This window comes from Syngnathus typhle, linkage group LG9 (assembly GCF_033458585.1).
Source record: "Syngnathus typhle isolate RoL2023-S1 ecotype Sweden linkage group LG9, RoL_Styp_1.0, whole genome shotgun sequence".
Classification (NCBI taxonomy): Eukaryota; Metazoa; Chordata; class Actinopteri; order Syngnathiformes; family Syngnathidae; genus Syngnathus; species Syngnathus typhle.
The window spans coordinates 5,374,256-5,395,142 of NC_083746.1; the positions used below are offsets into that span (position 1 = coordinate 5,374,256).

General features: G+C 45.7%; 3 protein-coding genes and 1 long non-coding RNA gene across 6 annotated transcripts; 1 reads left to right on the forward strand and 3 right to left on the reverse strand.

Annotated features, from left to right (window-relative positions):
• Positions 1–789: 789 nt before the first annotated feature.
• On the reverse strand, positions 790–8,483 carry snapc4 (small nuclear RNA activating complex, polypeptide 4). Of its 2 annotated transcripts, none has more exons than XM_061287271.1 (22): positions 8,177–8,483; positions 7,301–7,411; positions 7,081–7,121; positions 6,801–6,897; positions 6,681–6,727; positions 6,477–6,593; positions 6,059–6,199; positions 5,892–5,976; positions 5,735–5,816; positions 5,516–5,623; positions 5,022–5,094; positions 4,773–4,937; positions 4,542–4,692; positions 4,369–4,475; positions 4,182–4,276; positions 4,016–4,110; positions 3,819–3,922; positions 2,689–3,726; positions 2,270–2,605; positions 1,499–1,988; positions 1,218–1,423; positions 790–1,007 (listed from the first exon to the last, which is right to left on the reverse strand). In XM_061287271.1, exons 2-22 carry the CDS (start codon positions 7,407–7,409, stop codon positions 903–905), a joined length of 3,792 nt encoding a protein of 1,263 aa, XP_061143255.1. In that variant the 5' UTR covers positions 7,410–7,411; positions 8,177–8,483; the 3' UTR covers positions 790–902. The 2 variants fall into 2 exon arrangements, with proteins under 2 accessions (XP_061143255.1, XP_061143254.1); XM_061287270.1 differs by having other exon boundaries at positions 790–1,010; positions 8,177–8,482.
• Positions 8,484–8,663: 180 nt separating this feature from the next.
• Positions 8,664–13,839, reverse strand: pomt1 (protein-O-mannosyltransferase 1). Its single transcript, XM_061287277.1, has 20 exons — positions 13,664–13,839; positions 13,065–13,188; positions 12,754–12,860; positions 12,627–12,677; positions 12,397–12,543; positions 12,224–12,332; positions 12,090–12,149; positions 11,922–12,015; positions 11,694–11,849; positions 11,488–11,618; positions 11,317–11,412; positions 11,156–11,248; positions 10,978–11,074; positions 10,714–10,806; positions 10,505–10,622; positions 10,174–10,271; positions 9,980–10,093; positions 9,735–9,861; positions 9,468–9,645; positions 8,664–9,282 (listed from the first exon to the last, which is right to left on the reverse strand). The coding sequence occupies exons 2-20, from the start codon at positions 13,178–13,180 to the stop codon at positions 9,108–9,110; spliced, it is 2,160 nt and encodes a 719-aa protein (XP_061143261.1). The 5' UTR covers positions 13,181–13,188; positions 13,664–13,839; the 3' UTR covers positions 8,664–9,107.
• A 220-nt stretch (positions 13,840–14,059) lies between these two features.
• Positions 14,060–20,267, forward strand: LOC133159879 (golgin subfamily A member 6-like protein 22). Of its 2 annotated transcripts, none has more exons than XM_061287272.1 (22): positions 14,060–14,367; positions 14,493–14,605; positions 14,825–14,956; positions 15,034–15,156; positions 15,278–15,431; positions 15,496–15,602; positions 15,881–16,094; positions 16,155–16,280; positions 16,384–16,539; positions 16,649–16,774; positions 16,914–16,988; positions 17,109–17,176; positions 17,255–17,318; positions 17,399–17,639; positions 17,700–17,807; positions 18,084–18,279; positions 18,346–18,481; positions 18,833–19,221; positions 19,314–19,507; positions 19,573–19,745; positions 19,806–20,022; positions 20,093–20,267. In XM_061287272.1, the coding sequence occupies exons 2-22, from the start codon at positions 14,513–14,515 to the stop codon at positions 20,262–20,264; spliced, it is 3,264 nt and encodes a 1,087-aa protein (XP_061143256.1). In that variant the 5' UTR covers positions 14,060–14,367; positions 14,493–14,512; the 3' UTR covers positions 20,265–20,267. The 2 variants fall into 2 exon arrangements, with proteins under 2 accessions (XP_061143256.1, XP_061143257.1); XM_061287273.1 differs by having other exon boundaries at positions 14,061–14,367; positions 17,109–17,167.
• On the reverse strand, positions 14,211–16,668 carry LOC133159888 (uncharacterized). Its single transcript, XR_009715765.1, has 4 exons — positions 16,375–16,668; positions 15,933–16,079; positions 15,309–15,425; positions 14,211–15,129 (listed from the first exon to the last, which is right to left on the reverse strand). It is a non-coding gene; the product is annotated as an uncharacterized LOC133159888 (long non-coding RNA).
• Positions 20,268–20,887: the final 620 nt, after the last annotated feature.

The following is a 20,887-nucleotide window of genomic DNA, read 5'->3' on the forward strand; positions in this document are numbered from 1 at the left end:
AAAAAAAGTTTGAAAGGAAAGTGGCTATTCTAGGAGGGTTCCAGTAATCCTGAGGCAATGGCGAGACAATTTTTTCATCTTTTTTCTGCAACCCCCCCAAAAAAGAGAATGGCATGGTGCGGTCTTTTTAGTTTCCTAACCCTCGACCTCTTTCGGACTTAAGTGTGACTGCTCTGCAAATAGAACAAATGTTAGGTTTGTGTTGGTTTGTGGCATACCGCTGCCTACCAAACTCCACCCACACATGACGACAAAAAAAACCACATTTCCCCCCCTTTAAGATAGATTCTACATCAGAATTTTTTAAGTTGATCACAATCACTAATTAAAATCATAATCAATCATCCGATCACAAGATTTCGGAAAGCTGTTATTGTAAAGTGTTATTGTATCCAAATCATTCAATTATGGAGGAAAACTGGACTTTTACAATGTGGCTACTTTCAAAACATGCAATGCATTAAATTACAACTGTTGTTCATGGAATTATTATTTCAATGAAAAACATGCACACTTACTGTATTTCCAGTATCCAAATAGGAAATCAACATAAGCAAACATCAATCTCTGCACATCAAAAACAAGGTACTCTAATACAATGGGTACATAGACAAGTAGTGCCAAAATTCATTTGTGGAAGCGTCCACAGCTAATGTGGAAAACACTACTGCCGCAATGCTTCAATTTGCGCATCATAAATGACATCAGCGATCTGATACCAATCAAAATAATGAAACAATTTATATATCATCCAATCCGATATAGTTGATTAGTGAAAACATTGTCAAATTTTACTTAAATAACTTTATTAACAAACAATGAGCAAAACAGGCGCTCCTGAACTCATCTTAACAACTTCAAGCACACGTGTAAACAAGAAACACTCAAACATTCAAAACTTCTCATTGGTTGCTGATAGTTTCACTGGGGCGTGGTTGGGTGGCGCCATTAGTGCCAATTCCGGAGAAGTGACTGGCTGGAGGTCCTGAGCCATCACATGCAAACTTCTTCTGTGTGACACAGACACACATACCACAAACACACAGGTTACAATCAACGCACAGGTTAACAGTGACACATGCAGTCACTCAGTTTGCAATCTCAAGTGCAGGTTGCAATTACACACACACATGTACACTCACGCATTCAGTGTGCAATCTCATACACACACAAACACGAGGCGACACACATTTGTGTGTGTGAAAGTGTGGACTCACAGGAACGTCCCGCCGCCGTGCATTTTCTTTCGTCTTCACTTTTTTGCCATCACGCGGCGCCGTGCGTGGAGATGTCGCCGTGGCAACAGGCTGCATAGTGGCCAGGAGGGCAGGGAGGGCAAACATGGACAAGAATCGAGCTTTCAACAGCACGTATGCTGGATTGGAGCCCAAACGATCCTTCACCAACGCACGCAGCAAAGACTCTATACCAACATCAAGGAAAACAACGTTATTCACGCTGTGTGTGTGCGCACGTATGAATGTGTGTGTTTGCACACCTGTTTGGTCAGAGGAAGCATCAGGCAGGGGAGAGGGCATTGCCTGTGTCTGGGCATAGCTCTTTTGAAGTTGTGCGGCCTTTTCAGTGAGCTGAATTTTTTTGGCAAGGATGGAAGTGAGCGCGCTGAGGCTGCTGCTGCACGGAGGCAGATAGGGCAGAGACACGCCCATTCGTGTGGGCACGGCCACGCCTCCTCGGCCGCTCAGCCAATCACCAACCGCTGCTGGTGACTCCAAGAACACCAGGGAGGGATCGACGTTCAGAGCAGCAACCTCAGACCTCACGGGGGAAGGGCCGCTGGCAGAGGGAAGGGGTCCAAGGGGCGCACGTCGCACAAGAGGGGGTGATTGCAGGACCTGGACACACCCACTGGCAGGAGCAAATTGAACCGGCGCCTGCACCCAGGGTAGCAGAGTCACCTGTGTGGCTCCACCCTCTTTGGTTTTGGACTTATGCCAACCTCGTCTCCTCTTTTTGGCGTCAGAAGCCTGCTGGCAGACAATCGCAATTAAAACAGTGCCTGTGTTGTGTTCGTACATTCATGCTGGGATTTGTACATGCGTACGTGTGTGGATGTCCACATGAATGTAAGCGTGTTGCATGCACGTGTGTCTGTGTACGTGCATGTGCTTGTGTCCATGCATGCGAGTGTTAGGGTGTGTGTGCACGTGAGTGTGTGCATGCTCATGCAATCCGACATATCTAACAATGAAATGCAAAAAAATTGGAGGGAGAAAAGGAGGGCTGGCCATAAATAAAAAAATCTGACCTGTAATTCAAGGGCCTTGTGAGTTGGCTTTCTAGCTCGTTTCCCTCCATCGGTGGGAAGACCTGCCCCAGAATCTTCTTCCCGCCCCCGTTTCTTCCCCGTGGGTTGCGGCTCAGGGATGGGGTTGGCATGGTCAGTAGTGACAGTGGAGGTGGGCCGTGCCAAGGAAAGTACGACAGATGAGTTGGGAGTGGGTGAACCAAGAGGGAGCGTGGCCTGGGCGGGGACCACAGGCAGGGGAGAGGACACTAAGCGCACAGAAAGAGGGGGTGACGTTAGCAGACAAATGCGAGGAGGAGGGGGGCGGGGGAGGAGGGGCACGAGGTGAGGCAACGTCTGTGGGGACAGAGAAGCATGTCAATCACCATGTCCATAAACAGATCAGTCAATCGATGGATATTGGAGAGAAAAAGGTTTACCTTTGATCGGACTGGAAATGGAGGTGGAGCTCGAGGTGTCATGGTCAATAAAGGGGGCGTGGGCAAGAGGAAAACTGAAGGATGGGACTGCGGATGGATGAGAGTGGGCGGAGCCTGTCGCATTATCAATGCTGGCTGTGCGTCTGGGGGGCGGGCCCGTGTGGAGCGCAACATGGCTGCCACAGTGTTGGGGTTCTTGAAGCCCGGGGACTTCCGTTGGGGCTTCTGCTGGGATGCCAGCTGAGAAATCTGGCCGGACCTCCGCTGCGGTGAGCGCGGAGGCGGCAGAGGCGCTCTCTGCCGAGGCGGCTGTTGGAGCTGCTTCTCACAACCACGCTTGAGAATGACGTCCTTGCAGCCCGAGATGTCTATCATCATGGCCTGTAGGAGGAGCTTGAAGACTAGGGTGGAACTCAGTGCTGTTTTGTCCCCGAGGGCATCAGCCAGCGTGGGTGCGTCCTGGCCGGGCGTGAGGACGTTGCCCACCCAAGGTAACACGGCCGCTTGCAGCATGTAGTCCATCACCGTATCTGTCATGCGGGACCCCTTTTTGGGGTGAGGGTTGAGGTTTTTGCACTTATTACACAAGTGTGAACGCAGCTGCTCCTGTGATATCATCATCATGGCGCCGTCCAGGTGGCGTTCCTCCCAGCTCAGCGCACGGGGAGGAGGACCCACCACCACCGAGCGGCCGAACTTGGCCACCACTGTGGACCGTACGTGTGCTGGTCTTGACTGGTGGAGGCCAGGTGCGGGTTCCAGCGTCACCAGCTGCGTGTTCGGGGAACTGAACTCTTGACTTTCTTTCTGTGGGACCCACTCATGCATGGGTGGGACCAGATAATGGACTTCCTCCTGTTTCTCTTCCTCATTATTTCCCACTAATTCCTCCACCTCTTCTTCTTCCTTTTCGTCATTACTGTCCATGTATGGAATCTGGTCCTCATCAGTGTCTTCCTGGCTGCTATCCTCTTCTTTCTCCTCTTCGTCCTCTTTGCATTTCTGCAGACGCCGCCGTTTTTTTCTGAGTGGGTTGTCCTGTTGGTGACAAAAACACATGCACACACACAAATATGAAGAGGTTCCATTGCGAGTTGTGTTAACACTGAATGCAATTGACTTTTATGTACCAATGAAGGCCGCCTTTTTGCACGTCTCATCATTTTCTTCCATTCTCGAAGACACTGAGCGTCATTACGGTTTGGAATCTCTGCTGCTATCTTTGCCCAGCAACCTGCCGACCATGTGATAAACACTCGTCAGCCCGCACAAAATGTCCACAACTGTTGGTAACACAATAACCGAGGTGAGAACAATGGACACAGACCGACACCGTGTTTCTCCAGCAGCTGGAGGAGGAGTTGGTGCTCATGAGAATCAAAACTTCCTTTCTTGGTTCCTTCCTTCAGGCAGTCCAGATATCTGCGGGACAGATCAGAATCAGTCACCGCAGTCGAGTCAGTCTCATCTATCCCGATGCTGGTCTTCCTCACCGGTCCCTGCAAGCTCCATCGGTGCGTCCTGGAACCTCCAAGCGGATTTTCCACCAACTCTTCTCCCCATGGCGTTTAACTGCTCTCAGCAACAGCTGTGAAGGGCGCGAGAAAGCAAGTGGACATTCAACTTTGACGCGTAGATTGGACAGTCTTCAGAATCATATGATGTCACCGTTCAGCAGACCTGATCCTCTTCTTTGGACCAGGTTCCTTTCTTCAGCTGGGGGTCCAAAACTGAACTCCATCTGTAGATGAGCTGAGAGATGTCTCGACCCTCCATAAAGTAGCTGACTGAGGGAACAAGAAAAGGGTGGTCAGGGGAGCGTCCGTGCGGCGTGGCGCCACAGGCGTTCTTACTCTGCGTGTATGGTACGAAGTTCCCGATGCGCATCTTTTCGACGAACTGTGTGAGTTTCTGGTCCTCATCGGGAGTCCAAGCACCGCGTTTTAGAGAGGATGAGATGAATCTCTGGAATGTCTGCAGGCACATGAAGGCGGTGCGGCCCGTCTGACAAAACAACATAGGCGCGTCACCACAAAATCTCAGCGTGATCCATCTACGGTTTGAGGGGGCTCCTCCCTGCTCACCCCTAACTCCTGTGCAATGAGGTGCCAGTTGGTCTCCTTGTATCTGCTGCTGACCTCCTTGAGCTGCTGAAGCTCATCAGCACTCCAGCGTGTTTTGTTGACAGCGGGGTGCAGAACGTTCTGCCAGAAGAGACGAATGTCGTCCGTCTCGCGAAGGCCTTCAAACTGACAAATGTATTAGCCACATGCTATTAGGTCCAGAGGAAGAGCTTAGCAGTCGCAGACAATTTTCAATCGGCGCTCACGTACATCGATCTTGGCAATCTTCTGCCAGTCATGGTCGTCGTACTGATTCCCAACAAGCTCCTCCTCCTTTTTCTCTCTGGCCAATCACAGCAAATGAGTGTCAGTCGGTGTCAGCACAAGCACACTCAAACAGACTGCTAATAACATGCCAGATATGAAGAAGTGCAGAAGAATTTTGGTTGGCATATGATTTGTTTTTTGATCAATTCTTTCACCAAAAGGTTGTCCCCGTTTTGGGACATGTATTCGTTTTCAAAAATATCAGCTGTCAGCAAAGTCTACAGAAACCTGAGAACAATGCTAAGTATTTAGATCATGGATGTTGGAGGAGGGAAACATTTAAAATAGACTGGATGGTGGCCCTCGAGGTCCAGAGTTGGACACCCCCAATACATGATTCCCTATGAGAAATATGGCTTTTGGTCCGTTTTAGATTTTCAGATTTTCTTGAACGGATTCATCACGAAAACAAAGGTCCCGCCGTAAAGACATCATACTTGATGGATTTGATGTCTTTCTCCAGATTTTCAATTTGAATTTTGAGCTGCCGCTTGTCATCTTCCGATATATTCGATAACGTCAACTTCTGACTCAGGTAGTCCATCCTGAGAAACATCAAGAGAAAGAAGACGATGTTGAAACAATGAATGAAGAAGAGAAGGACTGGGGAGAAGAAAAAAAAGGAGGAGAAAGAGGAGGTAGAGGATACTCTTAACCTGGACAGCTTGGGCTGGATGAGTCTCTTCATACTGTCTCTGGTCACCGCGTCAATCAGCAACGTCTTCTGCCAACCCTCCCCTGAACACACAAGCAAGACAATGTAGACTGGCAGACGCTGACAATGTGGACCGTGGCCATCGTGACAGTACTCACATCGTTTGACTTTCACCTTGCTGCTATCGAGGCAACCCTTCATCTTCATCATTCTGTCCTTTGTATCACAATTGGCAGGAGGACCCTAAGGGCGGACGGAACGGCGTTGCAATCGATGAAAGGTCACATCACTGAAAAGTTAAGTGTTGATTAGGCGAAGGCCTCACCAGGCTGGTGACTTTGTCCTTGAAGTACGGCTTCAAGAAGTGACCCAGGAATAAGTTGGTCTGCTTTGGGCACGACGAAGAGGCAAGTTCTTCTTTGGAAGCTTCTCTGACTGGCCCAGACAGTTGAGACAGTGCCTCCCTCTATGTTAACAGACACATTTGTATGATGACTAGTGTGTGTGTGTGCGTGTGTGTGTGTGTGTGTCTGTGACTTGCAGCCATCAATGCATTCCTTCCATGGTGATAATGCACAATTGGATATGCTCTGCTACGAAATGTGTTTGAATATATTTTTTGAAGATATCTCACTTGGCGTGGCCCAGTGGTTGCGGGCCACAGAGGAGGTAGGCTGGTGCCCAAGTAGAGCTTTAACTCTAACCTTCTGGTGTGCTTGGGTGTATGCTTGTGCCTTATTGACCTGTTGTCGTTGGTTGTGCGACAGCAACGTTTCCAGCTGCTTGAGCTTCTCTTCAAGGATCTGCTGGTACACCAGGTTCATTTGAAGGCACGAGTCCACATTATTGGACAGACCCAGCTGACGTCAACACACACATATAGGTTTTGGCAAGTTAGCATGCTGTTGAGCGGTTACATGTGCAAAAATGTTTGACGCTCTACTGACCTCACTTTCACTGCTGCTGTTGCTGCTGTCATCATCATCATCAGCATCTAACAAACACACACAAACGGTGGCAGTGAGTCGACAAACAGGCACACGAGAGGAAATGGAAGTCGCAACTACCTGACACAGTGATGGGGCTGTGTGGTCCCAGAAATTCCTCCAGGTTCTGGATCTCTGTCTCAATTTTTTGCCTCTCAGCCAGCAAACCTGCAGTTGACTGAACGCACACACAAATACACACCTACCATTCAACTTGTGAAATGAGAACCTTGTCCTGGCTAGTGTTGCTGTGCTCAATTCCAAAATTCAGATAATTTATGGCGTAAGAAGAAACTCTGACTCTGTTAATGCCCCCAGGCGGCCAAGGCTGGTAGCAGCACAACAAGTTTATTAAAATTACCTGCCCCACCTCTTGGTCTGTGTCAAAACTGGACTCGTCATCTAATTGAGAGATAAGATGTTAATATCACAAGATGGTCACAATACAGTCAATAATACTGTTAGCGTCATCAAACAGGAAGTAACGGGACTCTTTTGTTGACACTTTTTGTATGAAACTTGGCTCGCCTCCATTTGACAGAACCTAAATGAATCAAACGTGTCAAAAGTGCAGAGATAACCTGTGTCGTCGCTGCTGACTTGTAGCAGTTCATCGTTGCTGGCACATAAACGTCTCTGCAAAAGTTCCACTTGTTGCTGGATCCTCTCTCTCTCCTCACGCAACGACATGACTACACATAAACACAGAAAAAAAACAATATTAGTATCATAAATAACATGGATACGTGTATTAATACACAAGCATGCAGATGTTTTATCGAATTAATCAATTTACCATAAACAAATCGACAGATAAATAAATTATTAAAATAATTACAGCCCTAATCTACAAAAATTTGGGTTTGTGCCCAAATTTGACTTTCTTATTATTAGACCCAGGAACACAGGATGGGCAAGAAAACAATTATGATAAAGAAAACTTGAAGTGACCTTAATATGTGCAATAAATTCATATGGAAATGTATGCTGTAATCTAGCTGAAAAATTGGGTGCAAACTTAATGTGCAGCCTCACCCAATAGGAGATAGTATCTTTAAGGGCAGTACCATCACTAAATAACTATATTACAACTTTATTTATAGCGCAATAATATCGATCCTGCAATATGTAACATCACATGGCATATTGCATGTTTTTTTTTTTAATATCATGCAGCCCTACTTTGAATATATTAGAAAGTATGTCATCTTTACCAATCATTTCAGTAACTCTTGGCAGAGTATGGTCACCATAAATGTAGTAGTAGTACATACAAAGATTACATGCAGGCAAACACACACGCCTACGCAACAGTACATGACAGTACTTTACAAGTACACGTCATTTACCACAACAGTACATCACAATACAAGTACACTTCATTTACCACGTTATCTATTGACAGTATCTGAGAGTAGAAGTACACGCTTATTATTGAGGCGGGTAGTCTGACGTACCTTTTTATTAGACTTAGTACTAATTTCCAAGTCGTTCCATCAACGTTCTTTTGGGTTTCGTATTTTGGCGTATTTCCCAGCAGCCTTGGCGTCTTCCCAGCGCAAAATAATAATAAACCTACAACATAGCGGCTCAGCACTGCATCGCAAATAACGTGCTCTAAGAACGTTTAAAAACGTCAGAGAATTTAAAAAATGTAAAACGAAGGGCCCAAAATAATAATAATAGACACAAAAATAAGTGATGGTAAGGCGGTCGGACTTTCGATGGCTTCCTTATTCGTCATCTCCGGTGGTCCGCCCTTTACTTCCGGGTTGACTTATTTAATTTATTTAATTAAGGGCGCAAGTAGATTTAGGGGCACTTGCTGTAAATTGCCTTGTAAAGTGAATATACATCACACAAAGTTTTACTATATTACTGAGAAATGGCAGAAAAAGGTCAAGAATAGCAAATTATCATTAAAAAAAGAAAAACAGCAAATAGTTGCACTGACAAAAATAGAATTTAGTTTTCACACCAGACATCCCAAGAATCTTGGTAAACTGCAACAGTTTGATTTTTAAAGAGGAATTATCAAAATGTCATCCTAATCATTGTGCTTGTGGGCTCTGCAACTACAGTGAATGTTTATATTGAGGTTACTGCTGCCATTGAGGTGAGACCAATTCTTAAATGCAATATGTGTATTAGTTGAAGCAAAATCTGTTTTATATTCTTTTGAATTGGTCCGTAACTAGTCCAGGGTGAACCTGAGCCCAGCTCGCCAAATGACAACAAGAGCTTTACAAAAGGAATAGACGGGAGATGTGACAAAAAAATTAGCAAAGTGAGTAAAAATAAACTTGAACTTTATTGTTTGTCAAAAGTGATGTGGCGTCTTTGCACGCACTGCCCCCCCTCTGTGTAATGTCATGAGGGGGGAGGAGTCTAGCGGCGTCGATATAAGATGTCCCAGGAGCGCCTCCATTTGAGCGCTCGCAGCTGATCGGCCGACAGTTCTGGGCTCCCAAAGGTCAAAGGGCTGAAGATGTAATAGGACAGAAAGACGCACACCAACACAACAAATGCACATGCCAGCAGCACGCGGCGGTGTGCGTCCTTGCTGAAAACACATGAACGGACAGACACACAACGGACACAGTCACATGAATCCTTGTTCTTCTGATTCAATGCCAAACTACAGTATGACCGTCCATGGCAGGTGCGTGTGTTTGTGCCCATGTCTGTGTAACATGGCTACTTACTTGTATGTGCACATGTACGGCTATTGTGTGTGTGTGCATGTACCTGAGTACGTGTGTGTACACGTGCTCCAGCAGGGCGGCGCTGAGCAGGTGCAGGAAGACGAGAGCGGGTAGGTAGTGGTAAAGGAACAAACGCTTGTCCATCAACGCGAAAGGAAGAAAGTTCAACAACCAGCCGCCAACGCACAACACGCCCAGCAAGATGAAACGCTCCCACGCAGCTGCAAACGCACGTGCACGTACAAACACACATAAACAAAAACACGTTAAAATTAGTAGCATGGGATGTTTGTTGGTTAATGTATGTTACCTTCAGGTAAGTCTTTGAAGCCCCGCCTCCTCCTCAGCAGGTAAATGGCTGCCATGACGTGATAAGCCAGCAGGCTGAGGTTGGCCACTCCCCATGATATGGGGTTACCAATTAGGTGAATCTGAGCCTGACACACAAACACACGCAGGTTACTCACTTGTTATGTTCCTACATAGATGTTATAATCTCTCAGACACACACGCTTGCTGCCTCACTCTCACATGACAATCTTGTGCGTGTCTCACATTTGTGGATGGGTGGAGCCAGTAGGCAATGTTTGTTTCCATGGTGATCCACTCCAAAGGGGCGGAGCTATATTTGTGCTCATTGTCTTCCTGTTTCACCGTCAACATCCGCCACTAGTGGTGACATCACAGCCTGACATCACTTTCCACAACAGCACCATATTGCAACATCATCTTTGGCAATTACGACCAACCTGAACTTCCAGAAACTTGGACCACAGGGAAATTTTCCGGTTCACGTCAATGTGTGAAGGGGAGTGAAGCTCCGCCTCCCTATCCTTCTGCTCCTCACCTGGAAACATGTGAACATGCACACTATATGTTTACCATGGTTGGTGCAGGTTCCGGCATACAGAAAACATTAAATCAGCACCAGGGACAGCGACCATTACTTTTAAGGCAATAAAGTGTAACCAGTGAGGCAGGCTGCCTTCTGCCATTGTTACCTAAGAAGTTGGCACACTGAACAGTATGAAAGGTGTCTGTGGTCAATAATAAAGTGCGGTGAGTGTTTCCTGGCCGTACTGGTTCCATATCTGTGCTCCTCCACTGTCCATGTCACGCCGCTGCTGTGACCTTTCACCTTCTCTCCAACCACCTCCATTTGACCCGACGCCCAGTCTGGAAGGGACAAGCCGCTCAGCTAACACGCACACGCACGCACATAATCACAGATAGGTTCGTGTGAATCAGGAGTACGGTAAATGCGGGTGATGATGTGTGTGAGGCGACACCTTGAGGACTGCGGACGTGTTGACGTGAATGAAGCGAACCTCTGACGAGATGGTCTTCCACACCTCGGAATCATCTCCGCGGTTCACAATGTCCTGAGGCGCCCGCAAGCAACATCATCAGTATCATCATCGTAACAACCATCCTTGTCGTCATTTTCATCACTTTCATGAATGTTGACAAAAGACTTGTTATTGTGTTGAACTAAACGTCGTATGGAAATTGACTCTTCACCATTTCCATGAGCGTTTTACAAAATGACCTACCACTCTCCAAAGGTTCTGCGCGGGCATGGACACGTTGAAGTCGATGTAGCCCGATACTTCCTGGGCATGGGGGCTGACGGGGGCTGCGACGTCGTGGCTGCCGCACACAACAAAACATAAAAGTAACTTCCGTGCTCACGGGCATGCTCGAATGCGTCGTCAGATGACGATTGATTACCTGTTGAGGTATCGCGATGTCATCCCGTGAAGCAGCTGGACAATGTCGCCATGACGCACTGTGCGAGGAGGATGCCCTACGGCAAGATCGGCCCTGAGGCACGCAACGGATACGTTGACACACGTTGACTGTGCCCACCAACCACCCACCGGGTCACCTACCTGTCAGCATTTTTGACAATCCACCAGTTGTTGACATCCTTGAAGGCATAACAGGTCACCTGCTGCTGGTGGGAGCTGCCACGACCGTTCTCATACCTGCACACGCGTACACAGAGTTCGCAAGGTGCCATCTGATTGGCTGCTGGTCTGTGTGAGCTGGCGACAAGTAACCTGATTGGATAGTTGACTTTGTGTGAATGCAGCCAGCATGGGACTGAATGGGAGGCAGAGCTTCTCAAAGTCACCTGACTACCATAAGCCACCTCCAGCGGCTGACCTTGCGTGATCCGTGACAGACCGCCCTGAATGATACAATCAATTAGCATTATGTATTTTTCAATACGTGTGTGTGTGTGTGTGCGTGCACGCACGTGTACCTCAAGGCTAGCTTGGAAGGCGGGGCTCATCAGCTGGTCATGTGGTCCAGTGCGATGTAGAAGAGTGAGGTGCAGATAAAAGCAGAGGACGTAGAGCACGACAGGAAGCACCAGCAGACACACACCGCGACACACACACTCAACAAACACATTCACCTAACACACACAGACGTGTTAAAGTGCTTCTGGGGATGCTTCGTGTACATCTGTGTGCATGTGTGCACTTACACCGCTCACTCGGGTGTTGCCAATTAGCTTCCAGCAGTGCACACAGGCCATGCCTACCAGCAGCAGGTAGGAGAAGGCACCTATGTACTTCACGCTGAACATACGCACACAAGTCACATTTAGTGTTTGTGATTGTGTGTGCGCGCGAATGCTGTCTGTGTTTCTCACCCTATGGTGGCAGCGCAGCATGTTCCACAGAGGAGGAGCCAACCGTATCTGACAGGCCAACTGTGAGGTCACAGGTCAGAGCTCACACTATGTCCACCCTGCAAAGTTCAAAAGTGCCGAGGGCCTGGACTCACCTGCTGGAGGCACGGTAGAAACGCAGGTAAGACAGGAAGGACAAGAGGATGAAGAAGATCAAGATGCTCTCCAGCAACATCAGTCGTGATTGGACAATCAGAGCGTTGTCTGCCAACAACAACAGGAACATCAATTTACTACGTCCGCACGTGCGAGTGTGACATGTGGTTACCTAGCAACAGCAGCAGCGCCGCTCCCAACGCTGACACGTGACCAAAGCCCAACTCCAGAGTAACGCCATACGCCAGAGGAACGCACAAAGCTCCACACACAGCCGGGAGGACACGCAGACTCCACACGCTCACACCGCATGGGTACTCTGTCACGCAAAACACACAAAAAAAATCAACAATGCAACACACAAAGACATGTACAAATGCAACAAAGTTTATGTTGTTCTACCTGCTCCTATTCGGTTCCATGTGAAGTTTCCATCAAATTCTCCGAGGTAGGCTGCAAAGTGCACACGCCCACACACATCAGTGACAGAGTCACACAGACAGGTATTAGGGTCATTATGGTAACCTACCCCCCAATGCCAGGATCATGTGCCCGAGTGGCGGTCCACTGTCATCAATGAAGAAAATCCTCTTCATGTAAAGAGACACAAACTGTCCGTAGTACACTTCATCAAAACTGCACACAGACACACAACACAAACATGTCCATGTCTCATTATAAGCATCTTCCAAATTGCCTCTCCTCACAAGGGTCGCAGTGGTGCTGGAGCCTATCCCAAATATTTTAGGACGGTAGGTAGGGTACACATTGAACTGGTTGCCAGCCAAATGAAAGCACATGCAGAGAGAATGTATATTAGATATGCTGAGTGCTGCTTACACGACAGCGTTGGGGTGCGCAATGTGGTGCACCCGGGTCCAAAAGGCAAGCAGCGACACCAGGATCAGAAGCAGGTCCACGTGAAGGGTCACCACCAAGGGAAGCTGCAGCACCATTGTCAACACTAGTTGTTTGTTGAGAAATTGGGAGGAAAAAAAAATTACAGTGCACTCTGACATACAGCAACAGCTTCAGATGTGACTGACCTGATTTACAAGATTTTAGAAATGTGAGTCGTTGTTTGGCAGATCTTGCTTTATACGTGTACTTCTATTTGAGTATGCAATGAGTACTTTTGCTATCTGTGTATTGGACGTATTGATACATCAGCTGTGTGAAGGATGTATTGATCATCATCAATAAGTTTATTTTTTCCTTCATTGTTATAACGGTATTTTTATGGTCATGTTGTGTAAAAATATTGAAAACAATTTTTTTTTTCATCTTTTAACAGTTTTTTATCTATAATGTATGCAAAGAAATGTTTTAGTACTCACGAGCGCGTCATACCTCATGACAGCCGCTAGCATAACACTACAGCTAGCCTCGCTAGCACACTAATGTCGCGTCCATGTCCTAAAGCTAACGCCAATGCTTACAGTGTGCTCACAGCGATTCCATCCAGTCAAACGTGTTGAGCATCCTGGCCAAGTTGCGGCAACCAATCCGCCAGCCAATGCGGTTCGTTCCGATCCTTTTGCGGCTACACTTCCTTTGCTAGAAGTTAACTTGCAAGCGACACTTCTGTGACGATTAGTAATGCCTGTCTGCTCTGCTCGCAATCCTTGTCGTTGCTATAGCAACGTTTACGTAAACAGCAGTTCCTGATCGCGACTTTAGGATCAATTTAAGGCCCAATCGATAATCATCATGAACTGAATTTGTTACATTTTTTTAATGCCACGGCCTTGGTTCTCCTTGATTGATTGATTGATTGATTGATTGATTGATTGATTGAATGAATGATTGATTGACTGATTGATGGGTTGATTGATTAAGTGGTGAGGAGAAATCAAACTTCAGAGAAAATGAATTAATAACCTAAAACATTGTCCTGTGGAACTCCACTCAATACACAAAATAGACAACAGTATGGGGCTCATTAAAATTAAATAATAATATTAAAATAAATTTGTAATTCTGGGAATACTTCATACAAAAGTTGTGTGCGTGCGTGTGCGAATGTGTGCGTGTGGTAATCCAAGCAGCTGAAGCTGGGGGCAACGGTAACACAAAGTAGTGAATCATACATCCTAGCAACAAGCATACATTCATGCTCTAACCCAAACTTAGGAGGTAGCAGGTACGTCCATTCTATTTTTCTTAACAAACTTTCCCACCTTTAGGAATTCCACCAGATCCATGTATAGGATCATAACACCATTGACGCTGGAATACATGCTCATTTAATAAATGCTTTTTTTTTAGACGAGATAGGAGTTAACACCATGGATTTGTCTCTGTCGCCGCTGAGTCGGGGGTACGCTCGAGTCTTCACTGAGAGTACAGGTGGCCGACTGGACGTCTGCTACACGCCACAGGTGTTAAAGTTTGCTTGATATGTTAGCGTTGGAGACAAAGAGGTTGCATTGACTTTCACTTTGTGTCATTTCCTCAATTCTTGCTTGATCTGACTTTATGCACATTATTTCCTTTCCTTGTTTTTAGCAAATAGAATACAAAGTAATGCTTTTCATATTGTGGCTTTTCTACTACTTCAATCCCTAACTATGTCATTAAAATATATGACCCAAATATAGGACTACTATATCTGGAAATCCCATGATGCTCTCCTGCATCTGACCAACAGCGGAAGCCTACTAGGGAGTGAAGCGTCAACAATCCCGAAAACATATAGCACTCGCCGAGGCCCTCTTGTTCTGTACTCACGAGTAAGAATGAGAACTAAATAAAACTTTCTTCATCTTTACGAGAGCTGAACCAAAAGTTTCATCTCCCGTGTCTTCAGGACTTGGTTATGCTAGGAACTGAATATGGGTCAGAGGTGTCAGGCAGGAGGAGGCGGGTCACACGGCAGGAAGTGGACCACAGCTCAGACGCTCGCCTTTTGCGACAGCAACAGAATGGTCGGGTAAATGAAATGACCACTCGGGCGAATATAATAAATATTTTTGTGATACATATTCGATTTTGCTGATTGCATCAAACTGCAGATTATGGCTACATTTGGACTGTTCATGTCTCTGATCTAGTTGACCTCCAGATTTGCCGCGCCTACCTTACCTCCACTTCCAAACATCCGTCATGCAAGTGTTTGCCATCTTTATGATCCACGAGCACACCACCATACGGAGTTGCTTGGTGACCCTGGAAAAAACAACTCCCGTCTGGAGAATCCACCTAAAGGTAAAACACAAAGTGTTTCAACCATCTGTATCTGGTTGATCCTTCAAATTGAGCTTGTCTGCAGATCAGAATGAAAAACAGGGCAGTGACCGAAGGGTCCAGTTGGATCTGGTCCTTGATCTGCAGACCTGTATAGACCACATAACCCTCGCAGAACAAGAAGAATTTCAGGTGATCCAAGATATATTTACGATATATATTTTGCCCAAATTCACCTGGTATAAAACCCAGCTACACACAATAAATTATTGAAAATGGATTTATATGTTATGGTTATAGCAAGAATAGTATTGATTTTAAAGAAGATTTAAACACGAGTTAAAAAGAAACTGACAGCTCTCCAGCAGTATCGATGTTCAGCAGAGCAAGATCTAAATATGTTCTGGTTCAGTGTATTAGTGCATTTAAAAGATATACCCCACCGCTTGGGTTTGACTTGGATGTTTCAGGCACGACCAGAGGGTTCCAACATAGCTAAAGTTCATCACAAGCAGTGCCTACCTCCTGGAGAAGACAACACAACGGGGCATGCCAGTGGGACACGGACTCGGCAAGAAGTCCGAACAGAACCAAGATGGGTCGAATTTCACCCCCAAGTATATCCGGAGGATTGCCATCATCGTCCCTTGTTTCTTCCTCTGTTACTCCCTGTTCAAAAATATGGTGAGAAAACATCTTAATGGTGTTTTCCCTTGTGTAAGATTGTGTTATTCATCCATACAGAACAAATGAAGTGTAAAAGAAAAGCAAGAGGAAGGGTCAAAACTGCAAAAGAATTCTGCGAGGAGATGTTGCAGCATGGGCAACAGTTGAAGAAATCATCAGAGGTTCTGCTGGGCCTGACACATGGTGCATCAAAATGGAACATTATTTCATTATTGTGTCTTTTCTGTGTTTATACTGTAATCCCAATCTATTTTGTGCTTTGCTCTGTCCTCTCTACCTCTGCCAGTGGGAGTATCTAGGTGTGCTTCAGGATGCAGAGGTCCAGGCAGGCAGAGCTCTTCAGCCTTTACACATAAGCGAGTACTGGATCTCCACGATTCCTGTTACTCCAGCGACTCTAAAAGAAGTGTGGTCAGGGGAGTTCTACCACTGGAGCTAAGAGGTACAGATGCAGAATGCATAGCATAGCATAACAAAACATTACATACAGTAACGGGAATTACTCAGAGGTCATTAAATGATGCATGCCTAATATTGTGGCCTGTTGTCAGATTGGCAGAAAAGCCAAGCCGCTGGGTGTGTGATTCTTGGCCCTGACGGGGAAATTATCCAACTGTCACTCTATGACAACTACCAGCACCAAGTTCTTGGTGACGACAATGACGCAGAACAGAAAGGTGAGTAAATGACTTAGTAATAATAACTTTGACCACAAAAGCATTGCAGGAAGCTGTGCTAATAAAGAACATTTTCCTTGAGGTATTATTGAGGTGGGAAAAGTCAACATCAGATAATCCTGCAGTTTGCCCTTCACAGCTTTCCAGGTTTTGTCTGAAGATGGCGAGACGTTACCCTTTGTCATGGTGCTGCATCATCAACACACACATGCAGGTATATACGATACGCACAAAGACACACCTCTGGCACACAATGGCTACCACGGGATGGATGGAAAGACCAGTCGGTGGCAGTGACATCTTTTACAAACAATGTTTGACTTCCTCATTGTAGAAGAAGATGAGGAGCTCAGCTCAAATATACTTTCTGGCGATGTTCAATATGACACAACTGTTAAAACTGTGAGTTTTTCCTACTCATTTACAATTTTGTTCATTTGGCATATGTGGCATCCAAACAATATGTTGTTGTTAAACCAGTGTTTGGATCTTTGCAAATCTTCCGAGTCTGACCTAAGACCACCCAGCAGCCTTGCTAATTTAGGTAATCCATTCATATATCGGTTATCCATTTATCGTCTATATTTTCCCAAAATACCAAAAAGTCACTCCTTTTTGTTTTAGTGGTTACAACAAATGAAAATACAAAGAGAGCAAATCCAATGGAGGAAACACGGTGGGAAGACAAACAAGATGAAGATGTTCAAAACAAAGTTGAGAAATTGTCACCAAGGAAACAGCCTCCTCCTGCAGGAGGCTGCACAGCGGAGCACGAGGAGGTCGCTGCACATCTGCCAAAAGCCAGTTCAGGACGTACCGACCAGCTTGGGAACGACACGGCTCCCACACAAGAATCTGGACTCAGGTATAAATTTTAAGGCCAACTTGGAACAATGCTAAAACATTTACGATTTTGCCTTGGCAGTACCACCTCCATCCAGCAGGGTATTGCAACTAGAAAACCACTGGGAGAGGAAACTGCGGTTGGACTGCAGAAGGACGTCGAGACTAACATCGCAAAGGAAGCTGCGGGGTGAGATGAAAGCAAAGAACCATCATTGTTTTTCACTAAAGCTTTTGTCCATTTTGCCACAGTTTTTTTTTAGCCATTAACATTTTGAGTGACTTGGGGCCCCACATCAGCAACTGTTGTGAAATGCATTTTACAAATAAGCTTGTATTGTAAAAAAAAACTGCATTGCGTGGAAGCCTGGGCTCTTTCAAAAACCGAGCACTTGTTTGTCGAGGAACTTGCAAACAAAAACTTACAGAAATGCTTCCTTTGTGTATATTTTCTAACCATTAACAGTGCTAGGGTTTCACTTGTGAACCCTACACGGAAAACTGTCAAGTCAAGAGAAGAAGGGCAGATGCGATCCAGAAAGAACAAAGTTGGAATTGTGAGAAAGCAGAAGAAAGAAGACACTAATGCTCACCAGACTAAAATCCACACGGATGACAATCAGGCAAAGAAAAATGCAACAGAGACCCAAAAACATTCTGTGGTGAGGAATCTTGTGGATCATTGTCGGTTTGGTTATAGTTTTGCCGATCACGTGATTTATTTTTAGAAAAAGAAGAGAAGGATCAAAGAAAGAGAGGACAGTGAGAGGAGGACGAAGGAAAAAGGAGAGAAAGAAAGGATGGAAGAGTTGATCGGAAGAACGCGACCAACGAAGCCAAATCACAACAGAATATCACAGCATGGTAACAGAATATCACGTGTAATATAAATGTTTTGGGAACAGGTCACGGTTATTATAGTTCATGAAAACTAATGAAGTGATTAAAATTGAAGTTGAGAAAACATTTTGTTAATGAAATGAAATAAAAGCGAAAATGCTTTTGAAGAAATGAAAACTAACTCAAACTTCCTCGTACGTTTGTAAAAGCAGCCATAATTATTTTGAAAATGTAGTGGTGAAACTGAACGGACCTAAAACACTTCCCTGTGGAACTCCAGGGGGACTCATACTCTATATGAACTTCCTAAAATTCCACGAAGGAAGGAAGAGGGAAAAGAGTGGTTTATGTTGTTTTTTTTTATCTCATTTGCAGATGGTCTTAATGTTCCCTCTCATAAACAACTCAGTGATGGTCTGGAGAATGAGGAAGTGGCAGCTGAACAGGAAACAGACGAAGGCTTTTACCTCAAGCCCTCCAGACACTCTGACGAAAAACCAAAAACTGATACCTCCATAAAAGAAAACCACGAGCGCCTTTCCGCTGATGACAAAAACAGCCCTAACGGCAGTGTTCATTCAGTTGGATTCCAAATGTCTCCTTCTGTGTCCTTGGGCCTCAATGGGAGGAGCTCTCTGAGGTCTTCCTCCGAGGGTCTCTCGGCTGACATGAGGGTCCTCACATCCTCTCAAGGTCAACTGTCGTCGTGTTCCACCATCATGGTAACCGAGGAACAGCTGATGTTAAACCTGGTGAAGACTGAGGTTGGTGAAGAACACAATATAAGATCTACCATACAATAGTCTTGATCGGGAAAAAATCTGTTTACCTATTGAACATTAATGCATGGTTTTAGACCTCCAGAAGCAACGAGGAAGTGACCCGTCATCACGCTGAGCGAGCTGAGATACGAAGACAGGAAGCGGAGAGGAGGAGAAGGGAACAGGAGGAGGAAGAAACAATGCAACTAGAGGAGGAAAGAAAGAGGGCGAAGGAGAACATAAAGAACGAACTGGAGGAAGACCGGAGAAGAAGAGCTGAACATCTCAGGTAAGAAAGAACCTTCAGGTTGTGTTCTAACGCTTTCTATTGCCACTTTGTTTCTCCAACCGTAGAATGAGGAAGCTCGCAGAAGAAGAGGTGAGGAGGAAACGTGAGCAGGAGGAGAAGGAGAAAGCTGAGCAGGAGCAGACGGCGCGCGAGATGGCGACGAGGCGGCAAGAGGAGAGGAGGCGACAGATGGAGCGACTGCAGAAGATGAGGGAGGAGGAGGCGAGGAGGAGGAAAGGTGAAAAACTACTTCTATGACATCTAATAACAATAATACTACATTATTATATTACTGTAGCGGAAGTGGAACATCTGGACCTGGAGAAACAGAAGAGGCAGGAGGAGGCGTGCAAGCTCCTACAGGAGCTGAACGAGACTGAGAGAGATGAGTACCTCGCTATGAAGGAGCAGGAGGAGGAAGAGAGAAGGACCACAGAGGAAGAGCACCAAATAAGCGAAGAACAAGCTTTGAGGGTCAAAGAAGAGTCCAGGGTGCAGGCGGACCAACTCTCCTCGTAAATACAGCGCAGTGTTGTCTTGTTGTTAATATTGTCATGTTTGGCGAATACTTTCTTCTCCATACAGGCAGACAGCGCTGTTGGAGCAGCAGATGACCTTCAAAAGGGCTCTACTGCTGGAGGCAGAGGGGATGGCACACAGCCAGGCTATCTCCAGGCCGTGGGTCTACTCCTATTTCACTTTGTTAAGGATGCTGGACCTAAAGTCCACGAAGATTTATGAGGCCATAAACTCTTAAAACTGCTGCATCAGAAGTAACCCAAATTGGAGGGTGAAAAAGCAAAATCAGTGCAGGGCCCGAAGAGGACCAAGCTGATGCAGCAAAACTTAAGAACTGTAAGGCAGGTCTCCTGCCCTGTATCACTGATGTTTTGAATAGTGGATTTAATATTGTTTTTAATATACATTCTAAAATGATAATGTTATTCAGCACTAACAAAAATTGCTCTCAGTGTGAATATGAGATTGTGCCTATGTTCAGTCTGTTGTTGTGAAACCCCACCACGTCCACTAGATGACAGTATCGCATTGTTTTATGTGTAGAGCTGTCTTAAGCCAAGAAGAAGAAGAAACGGAAGCCTCTTGTACACGGAAACAGAAATTATTATTATTATTATTATTTTGCGCCTCTGTCTGCTGGAAATAATCTGTCGCGCCGGTAAAATTTATCGTTGTCATAACGGTACGTTGAGAATGTTTAATTATGTATTATATTTTTACTGTCATGTGCTTACTGAAATCATTTTGTATGCGTATTTAAAACGCGAGCACTGTTTTCCGTCCCATTAGCCACGAATGTCATGTTTATTTTAAAGATACATAAACTCATTTGGGTTGTATGGGCCATTTATTAATCGAGTG